This window comes from Carcharodon carcharias, chromosome 26 (assembly GCF_017639515.1).
Source record: "Carcharodon carcharias isolate sCarCar2 chromosome 26, sCarCar2.pri, whole genome shotgun sequence".
Lineage (NCBI taxonomy): Eukaryota > Metazoa > Chordata > Chondrichthyes > Lamniformes > Lamnidae > Carcharodon > Carcharodon carcharias.
The window spans coordinates 33,844,485-33,863,063 of record NC_054492.1 but is presented as its reverse complement, the minus strand read 5'-3'; the positions used below and the strand labels follow the sequence as shown (position 1 = coordinate 33,863,063).

Here is an 18,579-nt window from a genome sequence, read left to right as displayed (position 1 = left end):
TTTGCCTGAATTTTTGTGGAGCTGGCTTCAAGAAGGGCACTAGTGTTTGTTCAACTGTCTTCCCATTGAATTCTGAGAATGTGGCAGAGGTATTGCTAGTGGAACTTCTCTAGTGCTGTTATGTGTTACTGATGCACAGTCCAGGTCTCTCTCTGGTACAGGAATGTAGTGATGACAACTGCTCTGTACTCTAGGACTGTTGTTGACTTGTGGAAGTCCTTGTCAAATACTCACTGCAGTTGTTTGTAGAAGGCTGAGTTGGCACAGATGATCCAGTGTTGGATCTCCTTGTCAGTTGCCTTTTGAGAGAGGTGGCTGCCAAAGTCTGGGAAGTGCTCAACATATTCCAGAGTCTCCTTCAACATATATGGGAAGTGGAATATTCGACTGATCGAGTCTGATATGAGTTTTGTTTTGGCAGCATTCAAGGACAGGTTGCGTCTCTTTTATGCAAAGTTGAAGTGATCAAGAGTGGCTTGCAAATCTGGTGCTGACTGGAGTCACCTGCAACTGCAGATCATGTATGTCTACGGTTTAGTTTTGGCAGGGAGGCGACAGGTTAGAGTTTCCCATCTAGGCAGTATTTAATATTCACACCAGAGGGTAGTTTGTAAATAGTATGGGGATATTCATACAGCCTTGCTTGACACCAGTCTGATCTCCCACCCAAGACAGTTGCAGTCACATCTTTAGCTGCAAGAATGTGATGATGTTTCTTGGACATCCAAATCTCGGCCAAAATCCAAGGAGCCTTGTGATTTAGAGTCAAATGCTTTGGTGAGGTTGTTGAATGCCGTGAAGAGTTCCTAATGGTGTTCTCAACATTTTTCTTTTGATTTTGTCTGGCAACAAAGACCATGTCAGATTCCCCTGGAAGGTCTAAAGCCACACATTTTTCAGATTGGTTATGAGCTGCACTTGGAACTCCTTTCTTTGGTTGGGCTGTTTTATGGCTGAGGCATTGATCATTTTCCTTTTGGACTTTTGATCTTGGTGCTAGGTAGATGTTCATCACCAATTAAACATGTTGATGATCTGTCTAGCAGGCATCAGTTCCCCACATGGAATCGAGTAATATGGGCATCACTTAGATCTTTAACTCGAACAATGATATAATCCAGGAGGTGCCAATGCTTTGATCCAGGATACCTCCATGTGGTTTTGAATTTGTCCTCCTGGTGGAAGAGGTCATGTTATAATGAGGCCATGCATTTTGTCAGCAGGAGGACATAATTTGTGTTGGCTTTTCCCATGTCCTTTCTCCCGATGGTTCTTCTCCAGACATGAGCTATGGCCAACCCTGGCATTAAAGGCGCCCCCCCCCCCCCCCCCCCCCCCCCCCCCCCCCCCCCCGCCCCCCAAAGAAGGATGATCTTTTCTTCTTTTGGGATGGCAGTGAGGAGATTTCATCAAGGTCAGAGTAGAACTTTTCCTTAACATCGTTGTTGAAGTCAAGGGTTGGGGCATAAGTGCTGATGACAGTGGCATATTGCTACGGCTGAGCTGGAGGTGAAGTGTTATGAGCCTTTATACAATTGGGGAGCTCCTATTCCGGGTGGCAAAGCTAACTCTATGGACATGAGGGTTGCTGACAGTCTTTCCTTTCCAGTAGAAAGCATATCCCCCCGCTTGTTTCTCCAGATATCCCTTCCCAGGAAGGCAGGTCTCACTGAGGGAGGTGATGTCAATTTGGAGTCTTGATAGTTCATGTGATACATTGCAGTTCTTCTTTCCAGACGGGTGTTTTTGAGATTATCCATGAGCGTTCTAACATTCCAAGTTGCAAAATTTAGAGGTTGACCACGAAAATGGTGGTCACACTGGGTATGGTTCCCCAGCCAGAAGAAAGTGGAGACAGTCTAATTTCAGGACACCTTTTCTAGCCCCCACCCGATTTGTGGTGAGCAGAAAATATCCTGAAGAGGACTGCTCAGTCACAGATGCAGCTGCCCAAATGCACCTCCGTCACAACACAAGTGAACAAGACCTTCATGCATATGTGCTCTGCATGCAGGTTCTTGACTAGGGACTTCCAGGTTCACAGCCCTGTCCCCATTGCCAATTTTCCGTTTCCATGGGACTTGGCAAATTAACCTTGGTAGAAGTCTGAGCGTGGCTTTGTTTGACATGGGGACCTTGGGGCACTGACATTGTCCACACGATCCTGCTGTGTTGATCATCAGATTTCAGTGATGTGTCAAGCCACCACAATGGGACCTTCCGCCATCGCAGCTGGAGAGACTATCTTTGCCTGTTCTGCCATTAAGTACTGGTTCGTAATAGGATTTTAAATGTATTTTGGTACCCATGTTAGAAACTCAAATATTTTTTTCCAAAGCTGATCACTTGTTTTTGACAAATTTACAGATGACAAATTTACTGCGCATCATATCTCTAACAAAGGACACTACATTCCTTGCAAAGTTTCTAGAAGAAGAGATCCTAAACACGTAAGTTCAAAGCAATCTAAGCTTGAACGTGTCAGTTCAGATCTGCACATATGCTGTAATTGTCCTGCATACTACTGCAGTTGATGGATCATCCTTTGAGTCCATTTTCTCCTCTGGAGAAAGGAATTATGCTGCAGAATACTCACGGGGCTATTGACATTCCTCTGGTACCTTCCCTATTTTTCAGTGAATTTAGGCAAACTGTTTCTCATGTATAACTTCATACTGGAGTCTCATCCTGTTCTCCTGACATCCACTTACTTGCACTGTCTGGTTGGGATCACTAGATAATGATCAGGAGTCAGAGCACTGATTCTATCTCTCCACGCCACCCCCCACCTCATTCTTAGCCATAGGGTGCAGTTGCAGTGACCCACTCATACCCCTGCTGAGATTAACCAACTACCACTGGTTTTGAAAAAAAACAACCTAAGGGTTTGAGATCTCTATAGTCTGGTACGTTGCCAGACTGTACCTTTACCCATGAGGTCAGTGGAGGTAAAGAAAGTACCTCAACAGCAAATTTGAATTGTTAAATCAAAAATAAAATCCTGATCCATATGTTCTATAATAGACTTGGGAAAGGATGTAAGGGATACATGAAGCAGCTGCAATTTATTTATATTTTTTAAATCTCTGTTTGGAAAGAATAAAGCATTAAAAGACTCTGGTTTTGGTGTTATAGAAAGTATTGCAACTTGAAGAAAATAATCTATATTGTGTACGATAATTTATACAATTATAGCAAGTTTTAGAAGATTATTGGTTAGTTTATTTATCATCTCTTCCATTGAGTTTGCTTGTGGCTCTGTTACTGGATCGTGTAGTATAAGAGCAGACTATTTGTACTTCACTGGTTTTTCATTAGACACTTTAACAGTAAATTTTAAAATGTTAACTTTTCTATTCAATAAGTGGATATAACTTTGTGAGTATGGAAGAGGCACTGCTGGGATTCAAACCCCGAGGCCACTGTTTTTACGAAGTACTTCAGTTCACTGTCAGCACATCAAGCCTGCTCTGAGGTATGCTAGGCATGATGCTGAGCAGACATTGAGTATACAATTGTGATTTAGTGGAGAAGTTAATAAGAGATTAATTTTAAATACATATTGCTGGATATTTGGTTATAGCCTAGCAAACTGTACTTGGGTTTTACTTTGCAGAAAATTGCATATGATTAATATGGTGGGTGGGGCTAATAGCATCAGATCTTCTCTCTTTTTCCTCCCTGTCATTCCAGTTACTCATATTCAATGAAATTGATTCAGTTGGTTATTCACCATCTTGTGTTTTAGGTATTTGCTCACAGTACCAAAGATATTGGGTGAGCTATACTTTGGATTAGGACAGAATGTCCCAGCACGTCTGGCCTCAGTGCTTCCTGCTGACTTCTTAAGTGATGAATCCATGAGCCAGAAGACTGAATCACCTGATGCCTCCCAGCTGGCTTCACTGGCCACCAGTACAAGCTTTGCAGGCTGCGAAGGAGAACAATTGGAAGAACTACGCACCAGATCATCTCGAAAGAGAAGGTACTGGGTACTGGAGCCCTGTATGTTTTGCAATATAAGTTTTAGCTTCCTGCACTATGTGGGATGCGCTGCTGTATTTTGCTTTTGAGAACTGCTTTTCTCTAGTATTCTGTCGCCTACTCCATATGCAATCCTGGTTTAAAAAGACATGGAATCTGTCATTGTAAAGCTTACAACTGAGTGCCTTTTTTTTTTAGCCTCCTCCATAATTTAAGTCTACATCATGAAAATCTTTCAGATCCATTGTACACTAAAATTCTAATAAACAGCATTGAGGAGAGATGTGTAAAGGTCTAAAGCTGTATTTTTCCAGTATAGTATTGAATGAATATAAAAAATAGACCCATACTGTGCCATAACACAGTAGATTTGAAGATAATATTGGCTGACATTTCAATGTAGTACTAATAAGTACCAAATTTCACAAGTAAATAACGGACTATGGAGCATTTTTGGGATGTCTTGAGGACATAAAAAGGTCATGAAACACACATTTTTAAATTTAAATTGTGCTCTTTAGGTCAGAAAAGCACTTAAAAGTATTTGACAGTATGGGGTGTACACCTACTTCGTCCAACCTAGAATTTAAAAGTCCCTTAATGCTCTCACAGCCACACTTTATAGCATGTTGAAAGGGTGACATTTTGGTTGATACTGAGAGCAATTGCTCTGTTTTCTATAGAATTGACAGATCAGCTGATTCAACCAGAATCACAGCCTTGTATGCATATTTTATTTTCCTGAACAGTGCTGCTGTCAGCTTGGATATCCTGGGTCAGACATGAAAGTTTGCAGGTTAACGGTGCAGCTCTGGAGGAAATTAGAGCTGCTTATTACAAATTAGATTAGCTATGCACTCTAAGGATTGAAATACATGGGTTAAAGGTGTAAAATTGGTGTTCCTCCAGTAAACATAGCTATCCTAAATGTGAGCATTCAAAACCCTGCTCAAATACGATATCCTTATTTTAGGAGCCTTCCACTGACAAGACATCGGACCATATCTGAGGTGTCCCATAATTTGCGACAAATTCAAATACCTAAAAAGTCTGTGAAACGGGTAAGTTGCTTGGGAGGAAATAACTATTTATTTGTGAATCTATAGCTGCTAAAGCCTACTGGAATTTCTGATCAGGATTGAGGATGGGTACAAAAAAGTACAGATGAAGCTGAAGTTGTAGAACTTGGTGTGTGATAACTCCAATAAATCTTCTTTTACGAAAATATTTACTTTTCAAACAGCCTTGATGGCCAGAGCCAGGCTAATTTAATGATATTCCCATCTTTCTGTAGCTAAGAGATAAATACCTTGACACACCAAGAAGAAAGTGAAATATTTTTGTACTTTAATGCAATGTTACCATCCCAAGATGTCTGCAGAAAACTGTAAAAGTCAGTTTTCAACAATAGGTTAGGTTTATCATAGAAAGATGCAGCAGAGAAAGACACCATTCTGTCCATTGGGCCTGCGCTGGCTCTTTGAAAGAGTATTCAACTAGTCCCATTCCCCCGCTTTTTCCCAAACTCATACAAATTCTTTCCCAATAAACATTTATCCAATTTCCTTTTGAAAGTTACTATTGAATCTACTTCCGCCATTCTTTCGGGAAGTGCACTCCAGATCACTACAACTCGCTGTGCATTTAAAAAATGTTTCTCCATGTCATCTCTGGTTTTTTTGCCAATCACCTTAAATTTATTTCCTCTTTGACTCTTCTGCCACCAAGAACAATTGGTTCTTATTTACAATATCAAATCATTCATGATTTTGAACACTTCTTTCAAATTTCCTCTACCTTCTCTGCTTTTGAGGAGGGCTACCACAACTGCTTCAGTATCCAGATAACCAAAGTTTCTCATCCCTGGCACCATTCTAGTACAACTCTTTTGTACCCCCTCTTAAGCCCTTGGCATTCTTCCTGATGTGGTGCCCAGATTTAAACAATATTCTAGCACATGCCTAACCAATATTTTATTTTAACTTAACTTCCTTCCTTTTGTACTCTCTATTAATAAAACCAAGGACCCCATATGCTTTTTAACAGCTCTAAACTTGTCCTGTCATACCCAATGATGTGTGTACATGCACACCTAGATCTCTCACTCTTCCTGCACTCCTTTAAAATTGTTTTCTTTAGTTTATATTGCCACTTCTAATTTTTCTACCAAAATGGATCAGCTCTCACTTTTATGTTAAATTTTGTTTGCCATTTTTGCCAATTTCACTAGTTTGCATGTCTTGCTAAAGTTTATTATCCTCATTGTTTAGATACATTGTAGGCCTATAAGTTGCATTTATCCTGTGCTGCATTTGTCTGGGAGAAGTATTTCATATGGTCCATTCTTCATTTGTTTTCACTTCTGTTAATATAATTTTCAAACTTCAGTTTTATTTAAAACATCTATCCAGATTAGTTTTTGACTTGAAAGGAATGATTGAAAAACCCCATGTTAACTTGACAAATGTAAAATATATGAACACGTAACTTGTATGGAAGTTTGAAAATTTCCAACATGAAAATCTGTATAGCTGGAAATTGTACTAATCAAAGGTGTTTATTGTAGCAGGAAAACTTTCAGTCTCACCTTCCCATTGCTATTGAGCAGGCAGTACTTCCACCTCCTTCACAAAAAGAAGTTCAAGGTACAATTTGGTCATGTTTATATTGTGCTGTAGTATTTATGATTGAAATATATATTTAATGTTGTGTCACTGAGTGCTGGGACCCATGTGGGTGGTCACAGAATAACTAATTCTTGAATAGATCACAGTCTGGTCATTTGGGTGATACCCTCTCTTGTGAGCAGTTGTAATGTTCATTAATCTAATATGTGTGAGGCAAATATATCAGCATTTACTGCAGGTGAATTCAACATTTGTTGCTGTTAGGTTCCTGTTTATTTTCCTTTTCCTGTTATGCAACTTCAGTACTCTAAAATTGTCATTTTGCCAACCAGCTGTAGCATGCTGATCCCTTGGCTCAGTGTCCTTGCTTAAAAGTCTATCATAGACTTACTTTACCTTACCTCAATATGTCTGACTTTTTTTTGCATCTGCCCCTTGCTCCATTGTACCATCACACTACACTCTGTGGTGGTAATGCTAGATGGGAATTTCAGAATTCTGACCCGGTGTCGATGTATGTCCAAATCAGCGTGCCATGTATCTTGGAGAGCCATAGGGGTAGGAGGAACTGTTTTACGTAAGGTTGATGAGTTGTTGCAGTGCAGCCTGTAGATGATACATACTGCAGCCAGATTATAGAAGGAGTGGAAATTGAGTCTAATGGCAGAGATACCAATCTCATGGAACAATACTCATGGAACACTGGCATTATTAAAGGGCGCCTTAGTCGGCTGAGCTGTTAAATTGAGGCTTCATCTGTCTGCACAGGTGGACATTTTTTTAAAAATTGTGCAAGGGCAAGGGAGGCTCTCCCAGTATCCTGGTCAACAATTATACCTTTGTTGCCACCTTTAAAATCCTCCTTAAAACCCAATCTTTGAGCAAGATTTTGGTTAGTCTCTCGTAATATCTTTTCCTTAATGCCCTTTTTTAAAAAAAAAATACACCTGTGTGAAGCACTAAGACATTTTTCTATGTTTCAGATGCTATATAAAATCAAGTTGTTGAGGGGAAGACTTAATAACCTCCACCTTTTATAGAGGAAGAAAACTATAGGAGTCTAATAGAGGGGCAAAATGTATACTAAAAGGCATAGCTTTTTAAAATAAGCTAGCTATCGGTAGTAGCTACAGGTAATTACAATTAACTGAGTTTTTCTTTATATCCCGAGAGAAGTTAGGTTGGTTGTAAACTGGTGCATTATTCATTTTCTTCCTGCTAGAATGACATTTCAGTATAGAAAAATTTACAAATTTGCATTTTTCACAGCTGGCATTTTTTTTGAGACAGTGAAAAATGGGGGGAAAAATGAACCTTTTTATTGTTAGACACAGTGTAGAAACACATCTTGAAGAAGCAACTGGAATTTTTTGAGAGGTGTTGCTTTATATTTGTAGAAATAGAGCTGGTATCTGATGTTGTAAGTTTAAGATGTATAGAATATTGATGCCTTGTCAGTTGATTGTATTTTTTTTCAATTAATTCACAGGATGTGGGCATCCCCAAAATGTCCAGTAAAAATTCTGAAATGCAATGTAATTCAACAAATCTTGATGTATTCATCTGCCATAAACAAGTGCTTCTGAGTAAAGCAGACAGTGCACTAAAGAAGGCCATTAAAAGAAAAGAAACTATTTCTAAAGCACTGTTGTAACCTCAGGATGTCCCAACGTGCTTTATATTCAAATGAAGTATTTTTGAAGTTTCGTTACTATTGTAATGCAAGAAATGCTGTAGCCAATTTTCTCCCACATGCAGCAATGTGGTGATGACCAAATTATCTTAGTCAAGTTAATTAAGGAATAAATATTAGCTAAGACAATGAGGATAACTCCACTTTGTCAAAATAGTGCCATGGGATCTTTTGCATCTGCTTGAGAGAGCAGGTTTAATATCTTATCTGAATAATAGCATCTCTGACAGTGCAGCGCATTCTCAGTACTGCACAGGAGTCTTAACCTAGAATTTTGTACTCTAGTCTTGAGTTGGGCTTGAACCCACAACCTTTTGACTCAGGCAGATGTACTACCCACTGAGCCACAGCTGATATCTTTTGCCATCAACAATATTATTTTGTTAATGAATGATAGAAGTGATTCAGAGACTGCCCTGTTCAGGCTCTGAACTTTTTTACTGGTAAATGTTGGTATTAATTTGGATAGATGCTTTTGTCTTGGAAAATTACTTCAGTATAAGTTGGGGTTGGATTGTCAGGGATGCAACAAAATCCTGCACGTTTCACGATAAGATAATTGGTGGGGGCCGAACATTTACTTTAGCTGGCTTTTAAAATTGCAAAGTTCAACTTAATCACATGGCTTTTGTGCTGTGGGGTTTGCTGTTGGTAGTACTTGACATTCTAGTTTAGCAACCACAGTGGCTGGAAGGAAGGCAGTAACATTAAAAGATATTGAAAACTCACTTGGAAATTTGTTTGACCCAACACAGAGGCTCCTATGTTCAATTCCTGGTCTGCTGAATTGACTGATCTCAGACCCTGGGCTAGGAGAGTTTAGAAAAAAAATTGACTATGGTTTATGCTTCAAATTGCTATCCAGTAACCCTTGTTGCAATGTTTCTGCGTGTTAATGTTGAGTATGTATAGGACCTGGCTAGTGTCATGCCTCTAGTGTGGAGTATTCTACTGGTGGTTATTCTCTAGATTTGTCGTCAGGTGTTTGAGCACTATTTGTGCCAATAGAAATGTATCCCAAAAGGAACTGATGCTTTCAGGGAGAGAAGAAAACTGGCAATAATGAATACTATACTGCCTGTCCCTGGTGTATAAAATAAAGTGCATGAGTTACTCTGTCAAATCTCCTTGGTTGGCTACCACTCAAATGACCTTGTCCCTCTTTTTTTCACCATCTTAGAGGTTACTAAAGTGAGAAGGAATCTGTTTAATCAAGAAATCTTGTCTCCGAGGAAAAAATCGAAGATGCCAAAAAGCTACTCTGAGTCAGTTGTGGAGGGAGTGAGACACCTGCGCGGTGAAGAAAAAGCTAATAAAGGTTTTTACATTGTTATATGTGAATGCATGCAGTTAAGTTGTTGAGTGACCACTTTTAAATATCCTGGCCTGAATCTTGCTGGGATGATTCTCCCAACCAGATGATTTTATGCATTTCTTCCGGCTGTCAAAGAAATGCTCAGTGCAGTGTTCCTTGGCGAACTCTGTCATAGTGGAGTAGAGTTGTGGAAAGAGAGGACTTGCCCCTTTTTTATGGCACTAGCTGCCATATTCTGTCTGGTAAGTTTAAAGGTCCAGTCTTTGAGTGTGGCTTAGTGAATAGATGAGGTGGGTGGTCGGGTCGAAGGTGGCGATTGGGTCAGGGGGTGATGGGGGTGTGGTTTGGCTGTGGAGTTAATCAGGTGAAAGACCAGGTTTTAATCTTTCTAACATTTCCTGAATAATTATCCAAGAAAGTTGCACGTATCTGTCCTAAGTCTCCGATTCCAGCTGAGCAGAGAATTACCCTCAAAAGTTTAAACCTCCTGGGCAATTCCCACATAGGTACACGTATCAGGACTTCCCCAGGGTCCTGACGTGCATCTTCTGTCATACACCTACGATCTGGAGAACAGAAGATTTGGAACATTGTCTACTGCCTCAATTTGGTGTTGTCTGTTTGAGACACTCTTGTGCAGAACAGTCTTAATGGCCTGCTATTTGACCTTGTGGCACCCTAGATGTGAAGTCACTGGTGTAATGGAGATTTTGTCTACTCACTTGAGTTTTTTCTCCTCCCCTTTTGTGCTGATTTTTATTTGGGTACAATTGCAGAATCATCTTTAACCCTCTGGTACCTCTGTCAAACTTTTGGTGCAGCCAACAGCAGGCTGTTTGACAATGGGTTTATTGCTTCTAAGTTTGATATCTGTATACGCATTTTCCAGCAGGAGTCACTAGATATCTACCAGGCTTATTCATTTCCCCATCCTCAAAGTCTAGACAATGTGCTGGGTGAGATGAGCAATCTCCACACAGACATGAAATCAAGTTAATTTCATAAATTTATTTGCAGATTGCTATAATAGGCATAAGATAAAACTCATTTTAACTTAAGATTGTTTAGTCATTTTGGTTAGTTTTACAAAGGATCTCATCTAAATTAGGAAAGTCATATAAGTTGAATATGTTTCACCTTTTTAGGTCATCGGAAGTTACTGACTAGGAAGGTGACTGAAACGCCACTTCACAAACAGGTGTCACACCGGCTCCTAGACAAGCAGATTAGAGGGAGGTATGTGACCATGTACAGAATGAAATGTAATTATCTTTCTATTCCCTGCTGGAATACGTCATTGGAATCTTTAGTATTAAAATATATAATAAGGACTAGATGTTCTTCAGATATATCAGCAACCTTGTATAAAAATTAAGCTTCATGTCTGTTTTCCTGCAGGTGCTCAGAGTCTGGTTCTGATGTTAGTATTGTAAAAGAATCTCCAGAGAGAGCTCTATCTGTTGGTAAGTCTTTGGGTGATGGATCAATTATTTCATGTACTGTTAATGCACTTCAAATTCACCAAATTGAATTTCACAAATTTCCAGTGTTAAGCCCATTCATTAAAGTGTAAAATGGGACAAAATACGTGGGGTGAGGAAAATGATCTTTCCAAAGCAAGTTATGATCTGGAACGCACTGCCTGAAAGAGTGGTGGAAGCAGATTCAGTAATAAAAAGGTGTTGGATAAATATTTGAACAGGAAAAATTTGCAGATCTGGGGGAAAGAATAGGGGTGTCAACCTAACTGAATAACTCTTCAAAGAGCCAGCTCCTGCATGTTGGGCCAAATGGTGCTGTATTTATGATTTTTATGAAATATAAATTAAAGGCAAATGATTTTCTACTGAATAGTTATCTTGAGGCTATCAACTGAATTTAGATCGGAAGGGGTCCTCAAGTGATCCAGTTAAGAGAAACCATATTACTGGTCTCGTGCACCCAGAATATTAATTCAAGGTCAATCAACCAAGTGACCAAGAGGGCACAATTTGCAATTAGTGACAAAGATATATAAAAACAACGTGAATGCACTACTTTGCCTGATGTTTATTCGAGACAGTAGGGGAGTTCACAGTGTAGCTTTTATTTCATGTGTTTGGCATCAGCAATCCTATGAGTTAAGTATCTGACCATACATTAAATATGAAATTACATGCAAGAGTTCTCCCTTCCTTATAGTTATTTTTTTGTATGCAGACTCAAATATGAGGAGGAGCCCACACATCAGGAAAGTATCTCTTGCCAGGTGTCATTCTAATTCATTTTACTCTGGTTCATGTTCAATGTCTCGGAGTTTGGAACGTGTCCAGTCATTGTCACGTATACAGGCAGGGAAAGCTAAAAGAGCAGGTAAACAAAGTTACCAATTACTTCCAAGTTGCAATCACTTTATTTCAATTTAATTCATGTGGCTTTTGAAAAGTGGATGAGTTGTTTTAGTTCATCCCCAGATCAAAAATTCAGAAAACTTTGGGTTTGCTGATTTTTATATATATATTCTCTCCCTCTCCTTTGATACAGTTGTGCATAGATGCCAGCTATTCTTCTTCTGTGCAGTTGGTGGCAACTTAATAATTGGGATCTGAACCTGTTTCTGATCTGACATCAATGTAAACATTTCAAGCAAGGGTCACTGGATCAAGTGGGGACCCAGGTTGATCATTGCGGTGTCTAGTTCAGGGCTCCTAACAATAATTCTATCCCACTAATCAAAATGCCTGTCAAGTTAACTTGGGACATAACGAGATTGAACCCAAGGCTTTCTGATCTCTGGCAATTACCTTTACCTGTCAAGCCACCAGAGATCACTTATTATGTTTAATTTTTCAATCGTTGTGATTGAGCATATAGGCATCTGCATTTTGAAAAAAACATGCACTGGTATGTGGTAAAGAAGCTCGGTACACAGGTATTGGCTTAGTTTAGTTGATAATGTTCCTTTCTGACTCAGAAAGTTGGATCTTTAGGCCCAGTCTAGGCTGACAGACCACTGCAATCATGAAAAAGTTCTCCATTATAATTAATGTCATCCATCAATTTGTGAAAGGGATGGTCCATCCAATCGTTCAGCTGGATGACAAATAACATGTGAACATTCAAAAAGCATCAAATTTCCAGTGTGTTGGTCAGAATTTGCCTCTGAGCCAGGACTACCAGAATACAAGCTGGTAACTAGTCAAACTAGCCACATAACTGAAAATGGCACAACTTTCAACTATAAAATAAACATTACTTGTGCTTTGAAGTAGATCAATGTATGTATTGAGACAAGGCAAAATCTTTAGTGGTGTATAATTGGCGTTCAGACTTTGCATCTGCTAAAAGTGAATATTTCTACTGCACTTAATTAACTTAGTTCCTTCTCTTTAGACAATCAGATCATCGGATCTCCAAATCAGCTGCTTTTTGGTGCTGTACTTGGGCTTGTCAGTCCTAAAGAGAAGCAGTCATCAAAGGGCTACTGTTCAGACCCTGAGAGCTTATCTGTGGTTCAGGTATGATGGAACTTAATGTTAAGTGAGGCAAACAAAATAAAATCAGATGTACTATTGAAAGAAAAAAAATGAATGAAATGGGCTTTTCCTCTCTCTCTCTCTCTCCTCTCACACATACTTTTGTCTTACAGTGCAGATCAATTATTTTCTTTTTAAAGCTATGCTAAACATTTGATTCAGAAGATCATTATCTCCTTTTTATAAATGTGAAAGTTTTGAAACTTAATACTGGAAAAGTAGTGCAAATACTTATAACAGGGTGCTTGAATGGAAAGTGTCCCATTGCTCTATATTAACACCCTTTGACTTGAGCACAAGATGTTATTTAAAAGTAACTGTTGAAAATTGTACTGTGTTTCATTCCACTAGTATACCTAACTCCATTTAAAATGCAAAGACTGACTATCTGCCAAATAAGCTTTTGGGTTGCTAGCTTAGTTTACATTATTGGCAATGGGATGTTGACTAAGAAGCTTTTAGTTCATCAACATTCTGCTTATTAGCTAGCATTTTTAATCATGTCAACATTTTGTGAAAGTTTGGGACTAATGAACTGTTGGAATTTAGGAACTCCAGTTTAATAACTTTGTCTCTTTAATACCGTCAGAGTCCAAAGCCTACTCCTGATAAACCTCTGAGTTCTCCGAACAAGAACAGAACCACCAAGAAATCTCCAGGAACATCCCACTATTTGACACCAAAGAAGAAAACAAAGAGATCCAAGAGTCCAACAACAAGAAACGGCATCAACGATTATTTACGTAAGGAGTCTTCACCATGGAAAATGGCAACCGATTTACAATTTCAGTCACCTAGACGAAGTGAACGTCTAAACAAAGAAACACCTAACAAAAGTACTCCACCTCAGAAAATGGAAGCTCAGTCCCCTTTCATAATGAGTGGGCATTCGATGCTGACATCACCTTACAACAACCATCTGTCAGTCAAGCCATCTCCCAGACGAAGTGCGCGCTTGGCATCTCCTTGTAGAAATGGCTCAACAGTAAATGTTTCTGATATGCCTTCAAAGGCTGTACAGTCTGCCTCCCAAGCGAAATCATCAAGGAAAAGTTTATCTGTAATGAATAGTCCAGTAAGAGCATCCAAAAAGCTATCTCCATCTTTTTTGATCAATAATTTGTCAAAAAATAAATCAAAGCCTTGTGCAACGCGAGACGTAAAGTTGAGGAGATGTAAATCTGATGAGTCAGTCATCTCTCAAGCTCCTATGAAATGTTTTGTAGTTTCACCCGCAAAAATTTACATGCTGAAATCTTTGAAGAAGACTGCTGATAGTTCATGCTCATCAGATCAGGGCAAATCTCAGAAATCAAATGCAAGCACCCCTTGTACACCAAGGAGTATCTGGAAAGCCGGTTTTCAAACACCTCTGAAAACTTCAGTGATGACCAGATCGATGTATAATGTGCCTGCACCAGATAGACTTGGTGCAATGCAGTATAAAAGCTCAGCAAGAACACCGTTAAAATCTGAGATGCAGACACCATCAAAATATACTGCAGCACCACCTAAAAGCCCAGTAAGGACACGATCAATGTTTAATGTGACATCTTTAAAATCAGAGTTGAAGACACCATCAAAATCTACAACATCACCACCCAAAAGTCTAGTAAGGACGCGGTCAATGTTTAGTGTAACGCCCTTAAAATCCGAGTTGAAGACACCATCAAAATTTACTGCAACCTCACCCAAAAGCCCAGTAAGGACACGATCAATGCTTAGTGTAACACCCTTAAAATCAGAATTGAAGACACCATCAAGATTTACTGCAGCCTCACCCAAGAGCCCAGTAAGGACACGATCAATGTTCAGTGTAACTCCATCAAAGGCTGAGGTGACAGATCTATCTAAATATACTGCAACATCTCCAGACCTCAAATCCCTAAGAATAGGAACTCTGCTTGATGTTTCACTCTCAAAAGTTGATCAAAAGGTGCTTTCTAAATATAACTCAACACCACTCAAAAGCCCACTAATAACTCAGTCACCATCCACATCTAATTCAACACCTCCACATCTCAAAACTCCATTAAGGACAAAGCCTGGGCTTAACATGACACCCTCTAAGCATGAAGTGAGTATGCTGTCTAAATCTAGACTAATGCTGTGCACACCACTTGGACCAATGTCCAATGAAGCAGATGTAGTATCAATGAAAATGCCAGGAAATTGTACCACCTCAACAATCAGATTGGACCAAATATTAAAAACCCCAGAGAAAAATAAAAGCACAATTTACAATGTACAGAGGAAGTCTTCAAAGAACCACAAGGCATTTAGTAAATCCAATCTTGAGGGAGAACATGCATTGCAAGAATCCAATTTGTGGGTGAGTATACCACAAATAAACTTTGCGACCCCTGACACTAATGCAAGCTCTGTGACCAACCATAACAGATCTGACAGGTCAGCAGCAACCAGTGATAACTTGGGGAATCTTGGAGAGGACTGTTTTAATGTTGTTCTAGGATTAAATGCTTCAGATTCTCTCCCTTGCTCTTCTCAGAGCACAGCTTCTGAGCTTGTTTCCAATGTTGGTTTGATAACTGAGAGACTGGATTTACGTTTGGCTAGTATGCCAGATGCTGGTGCAGCTAACTCTCAAGCAGAAGAGAGAAGAGATCTATCTCAAGTCAGACTTGTACAAAGTGAAAGCTCTGGATTGAAAATGAAATTTGCTGTGCTGAGAAAAGAGTCCAATTCCAGTGTTTCTAATTCTGTCGTTACTACTCAATTCCCCTTGCCTCAAAAGAACTCCACATCTTATGAATTCCGCTGGACTCCAGACAGGAGGCAGAGACTAGCAGCCGCACGGCAACAGATACCCGAATTTCCCAGGAAAATCTCAACTCCAAAGGGTCGGAATTGGCCACCAATGCCAACCTATGAGGTTGAGCTGGAAATGCAAGACTCTGGGCTTCCCAAACTCCGATTCAAACGGACCAATTCTAGTGCAGTTGTTAGCCCACAGCTGGAGCACTCTGTCACCAAAATCAATGGTAATCCCTCCTTGGTGTGTGTAAAGAGTGGATGTGAAAGCCCGTTGGGTGAGAGAAATGCACAGTGGTGTGTTAAGCATTCAGGAAAAATGGAAGGAGGCCATATATCACCATCATTTTGTTTCCATTCTTCCCACAACACTCCAGCAAAGGCTACACCCAGAAAAGGTGGGGTTCAGACTTATATCTGCCAGTCATATACTCCAACTCAATGCTCCTCTAACACATCCTCTCCGTCACAAGCAGATTTGGGATTGGCCCCCTGGACTCCTTCTCCCACACACAAGATCAGACCCTCCCAAACACCAGATGCCATCAAAAACTGGCCACGGAAGAAGAAAGCAGCCACAACTCCACTTGGTGGGAAGTGGCAGAAGGGCGAGCCTACAGCCATGCAAAAGGAGGATAACTTTCATACAGAGCACTACAGCAACAAAGCCGTGCCTTTGGAGGAAATTGGTATGGAAGGAGTGAGCAGGTTACAAGATCATTCCCCTACTATTGAATGGGACCAAAGATTTCCAGGTAGTCCAGAGGAAAAGTTTGGCCTTCGGTCTAGAAAACGTGGGTGTGGTTTTATCTCTCCCACATCAGAAGAGGCAAAAGAATCTAAAAAGCAGAGGAAAGCAAATTTTGCTGCTCCCTTTTCAGATATGGAGTTTGCAGTGAAAGAGGTGCGAAAGGAGCAGTCTCCACCCTGTTCTTTCTCCCCTTTTTGTAAGACCTTTACACGGCAGCGTTCAATTGAAGATGAGATGGTTTTCGATAGCCCAGGTGATTCTCCTACTTCATTTACCTCTTCCAAAATTGTAATTCAGCAAATATTGTACCCTAACTCAGCTGTTACAGAATGAGCTTCTTTTAGGAAGGGAGATTTATGGAAATATGGCTGAAGATGCTCTGAAACAAGCAAATCCACAACCGTCAACTATGTTGGTGTGAATTTGCTTGTTGAAGCTGGTGGCTGGATTGAAATGCAACTTTCTTTAACTGAAAATCAGTATAATGACAATATATCTAGTCTCTTCCTAAAAGTTCTGTATGATCACACTTAATTGGCTATAATGTAGTTCCATGAAACTCATTTTGAAGTTTAAAATATTGCTAAAGCTGACATAGTTAAACTGAAGTCCAATCTGCAAGATCACTTTAGCAATCCAAAGAGAAAACAATTGCTGATTTGGGTGTTAACATTAACTTATTAAAAGCACATAATCTTTAGATAAAAGCAAAATACTACGGATGTCGGAAATCTGAAACAAAAGCAGAAAATGCTGGAAAAACTCAGCAGATCTGAGCATCTATGGAGAGAGAAACAAAGTTAACGTTCAAGTCCGTATGACCCTCCTGCAGCTCTGAAGAAGGGTCATACTAACTGAAACATTAACTTTGTTTTTCTCTCCACAGATGCTGAGTTTTTCCAGCATTTTCTGTTTTCGTTACACATTATTCTTCTGCAGTTTGTTACAAAGTTTGGAGGCAAGCTGTGGCTGAAATGAATAGTTTAAAAAACTGCTAAAACGATTTGAAAGATGGTTGTCTTGCACTGTCTCTCCATATCTGTCTCCTTATTCTGCTTTTGCATTGAGTCATTGAGCATTCTGATGTCCTTACAAGAAAATCTGTTCAGAGACAAACTGGGTGGGAGATGGAAATAGGCCATTTAGAGATTGGATGGGTTGTGAAAAAGAGAGAATTACAGATATATATGTGGAATAAGGTCCCATCAGTTGTAGTTAACCTGAAGTCCCAAGCAGCAGGGACTGAGCAAGTAGAAGTTGAAAATTGGAGGGGAGACAAACACAAAATGGCAGAAGAAAGCCAGAATAACATTAAGGAAGTAAAACTGAGCTTATAAAATTAAAAGCAAAGTGGTGATGAACAGAAAATTACAAACTGTACTTAAATTTGAAACCAAATTCTTGCAAGCAAGTAAATGAAAATTATTTGTTTCTATGCTTTTATTTTTCTTCACTTACATTGGTGTGTGCACAGAGAAAGGAAACAAAGCTCCAGAGAAAAGTGCAGTATGGGAAAAGTGTACTCTGGGTGTAAGGGCACTGTTTACAATTCAGCTATTTCAGTGAGCCTTGGTAACTCCTGAGTCAGATCTCCACCATCAAACCCAGGGATGAGCAGTAGCCACAACTGAAGGTTTCATAATCGATTAAATGGAGAGATGGATCATGCAGCTGTCTTTCTTTCTTCATTCATGGGATGTGAGCATTGCTGGCAAGGCAGTATTTATTCCCCATCCCTAATTGCCCTTAAGAAGGTGGTGACGAGGCGTCTCTCGAACCGCTGCAGTCCATGTGGTGTAGATACACCCATGTGCTGTTAGGGAGTTCCAGGGTTTTGACCCAGTGACAGTGGAGGAATGATGATATAGCTCCAAGTTAGTATGGTGTATGACTTGGAGGGAACTTACAGCTCATGGCGTTTC

General features: G+C 39.8%; 1 protein-coding gene across 1 annotated transcript in view; it reads left to right on the top strand.

Moving 5' to 3' along the window:
- ticrr (TopBP1-interacting, checkpoint, and replication regulator) overlaps positions 1–18,579 on the top strand; it is a 47,117-nt gene that overhangs the window by 26,807 nt on the left and 1,731 nt on the right. Inside the window, exons 11-20 of the mRNA XM_041174905.1 lie at positions 2,368–2,450; positions 3,749–3,985; positions 4,958–5,045; positions 6,551–6,629; positions 9,485–9,622; positions 10,765–10,855; positions 11,018–11,082; positions 11,819–11,971; positions 12,992–13,116; positions 13,724–16,910. Coding sequence (XP_041030839.1) covers positions 2,368–2,450; positions 3,749–3,985; positions 4,958–5,045; positions 6,551–6,629; positions 9,485–9,622; positions 10,765–10,855; positions 11,018–11,082; positions 11,819–11,971; positions 12,992–13,116; positions 13,724–16,910 — 4,246 coding nt within the window. The remainder of the gene's footprint in view (positions 1–2,367; positions 2,451–3,748; positions 3,986–4,957; positions 5,046–6,550; positions 6,630–9,484; positions 9,623–10,764; positions 10,856–11,017; positions 11,083–11,818; positions 11,972–12,991; positions 13,117–13,723; positions 16,911–18,579) is intronic.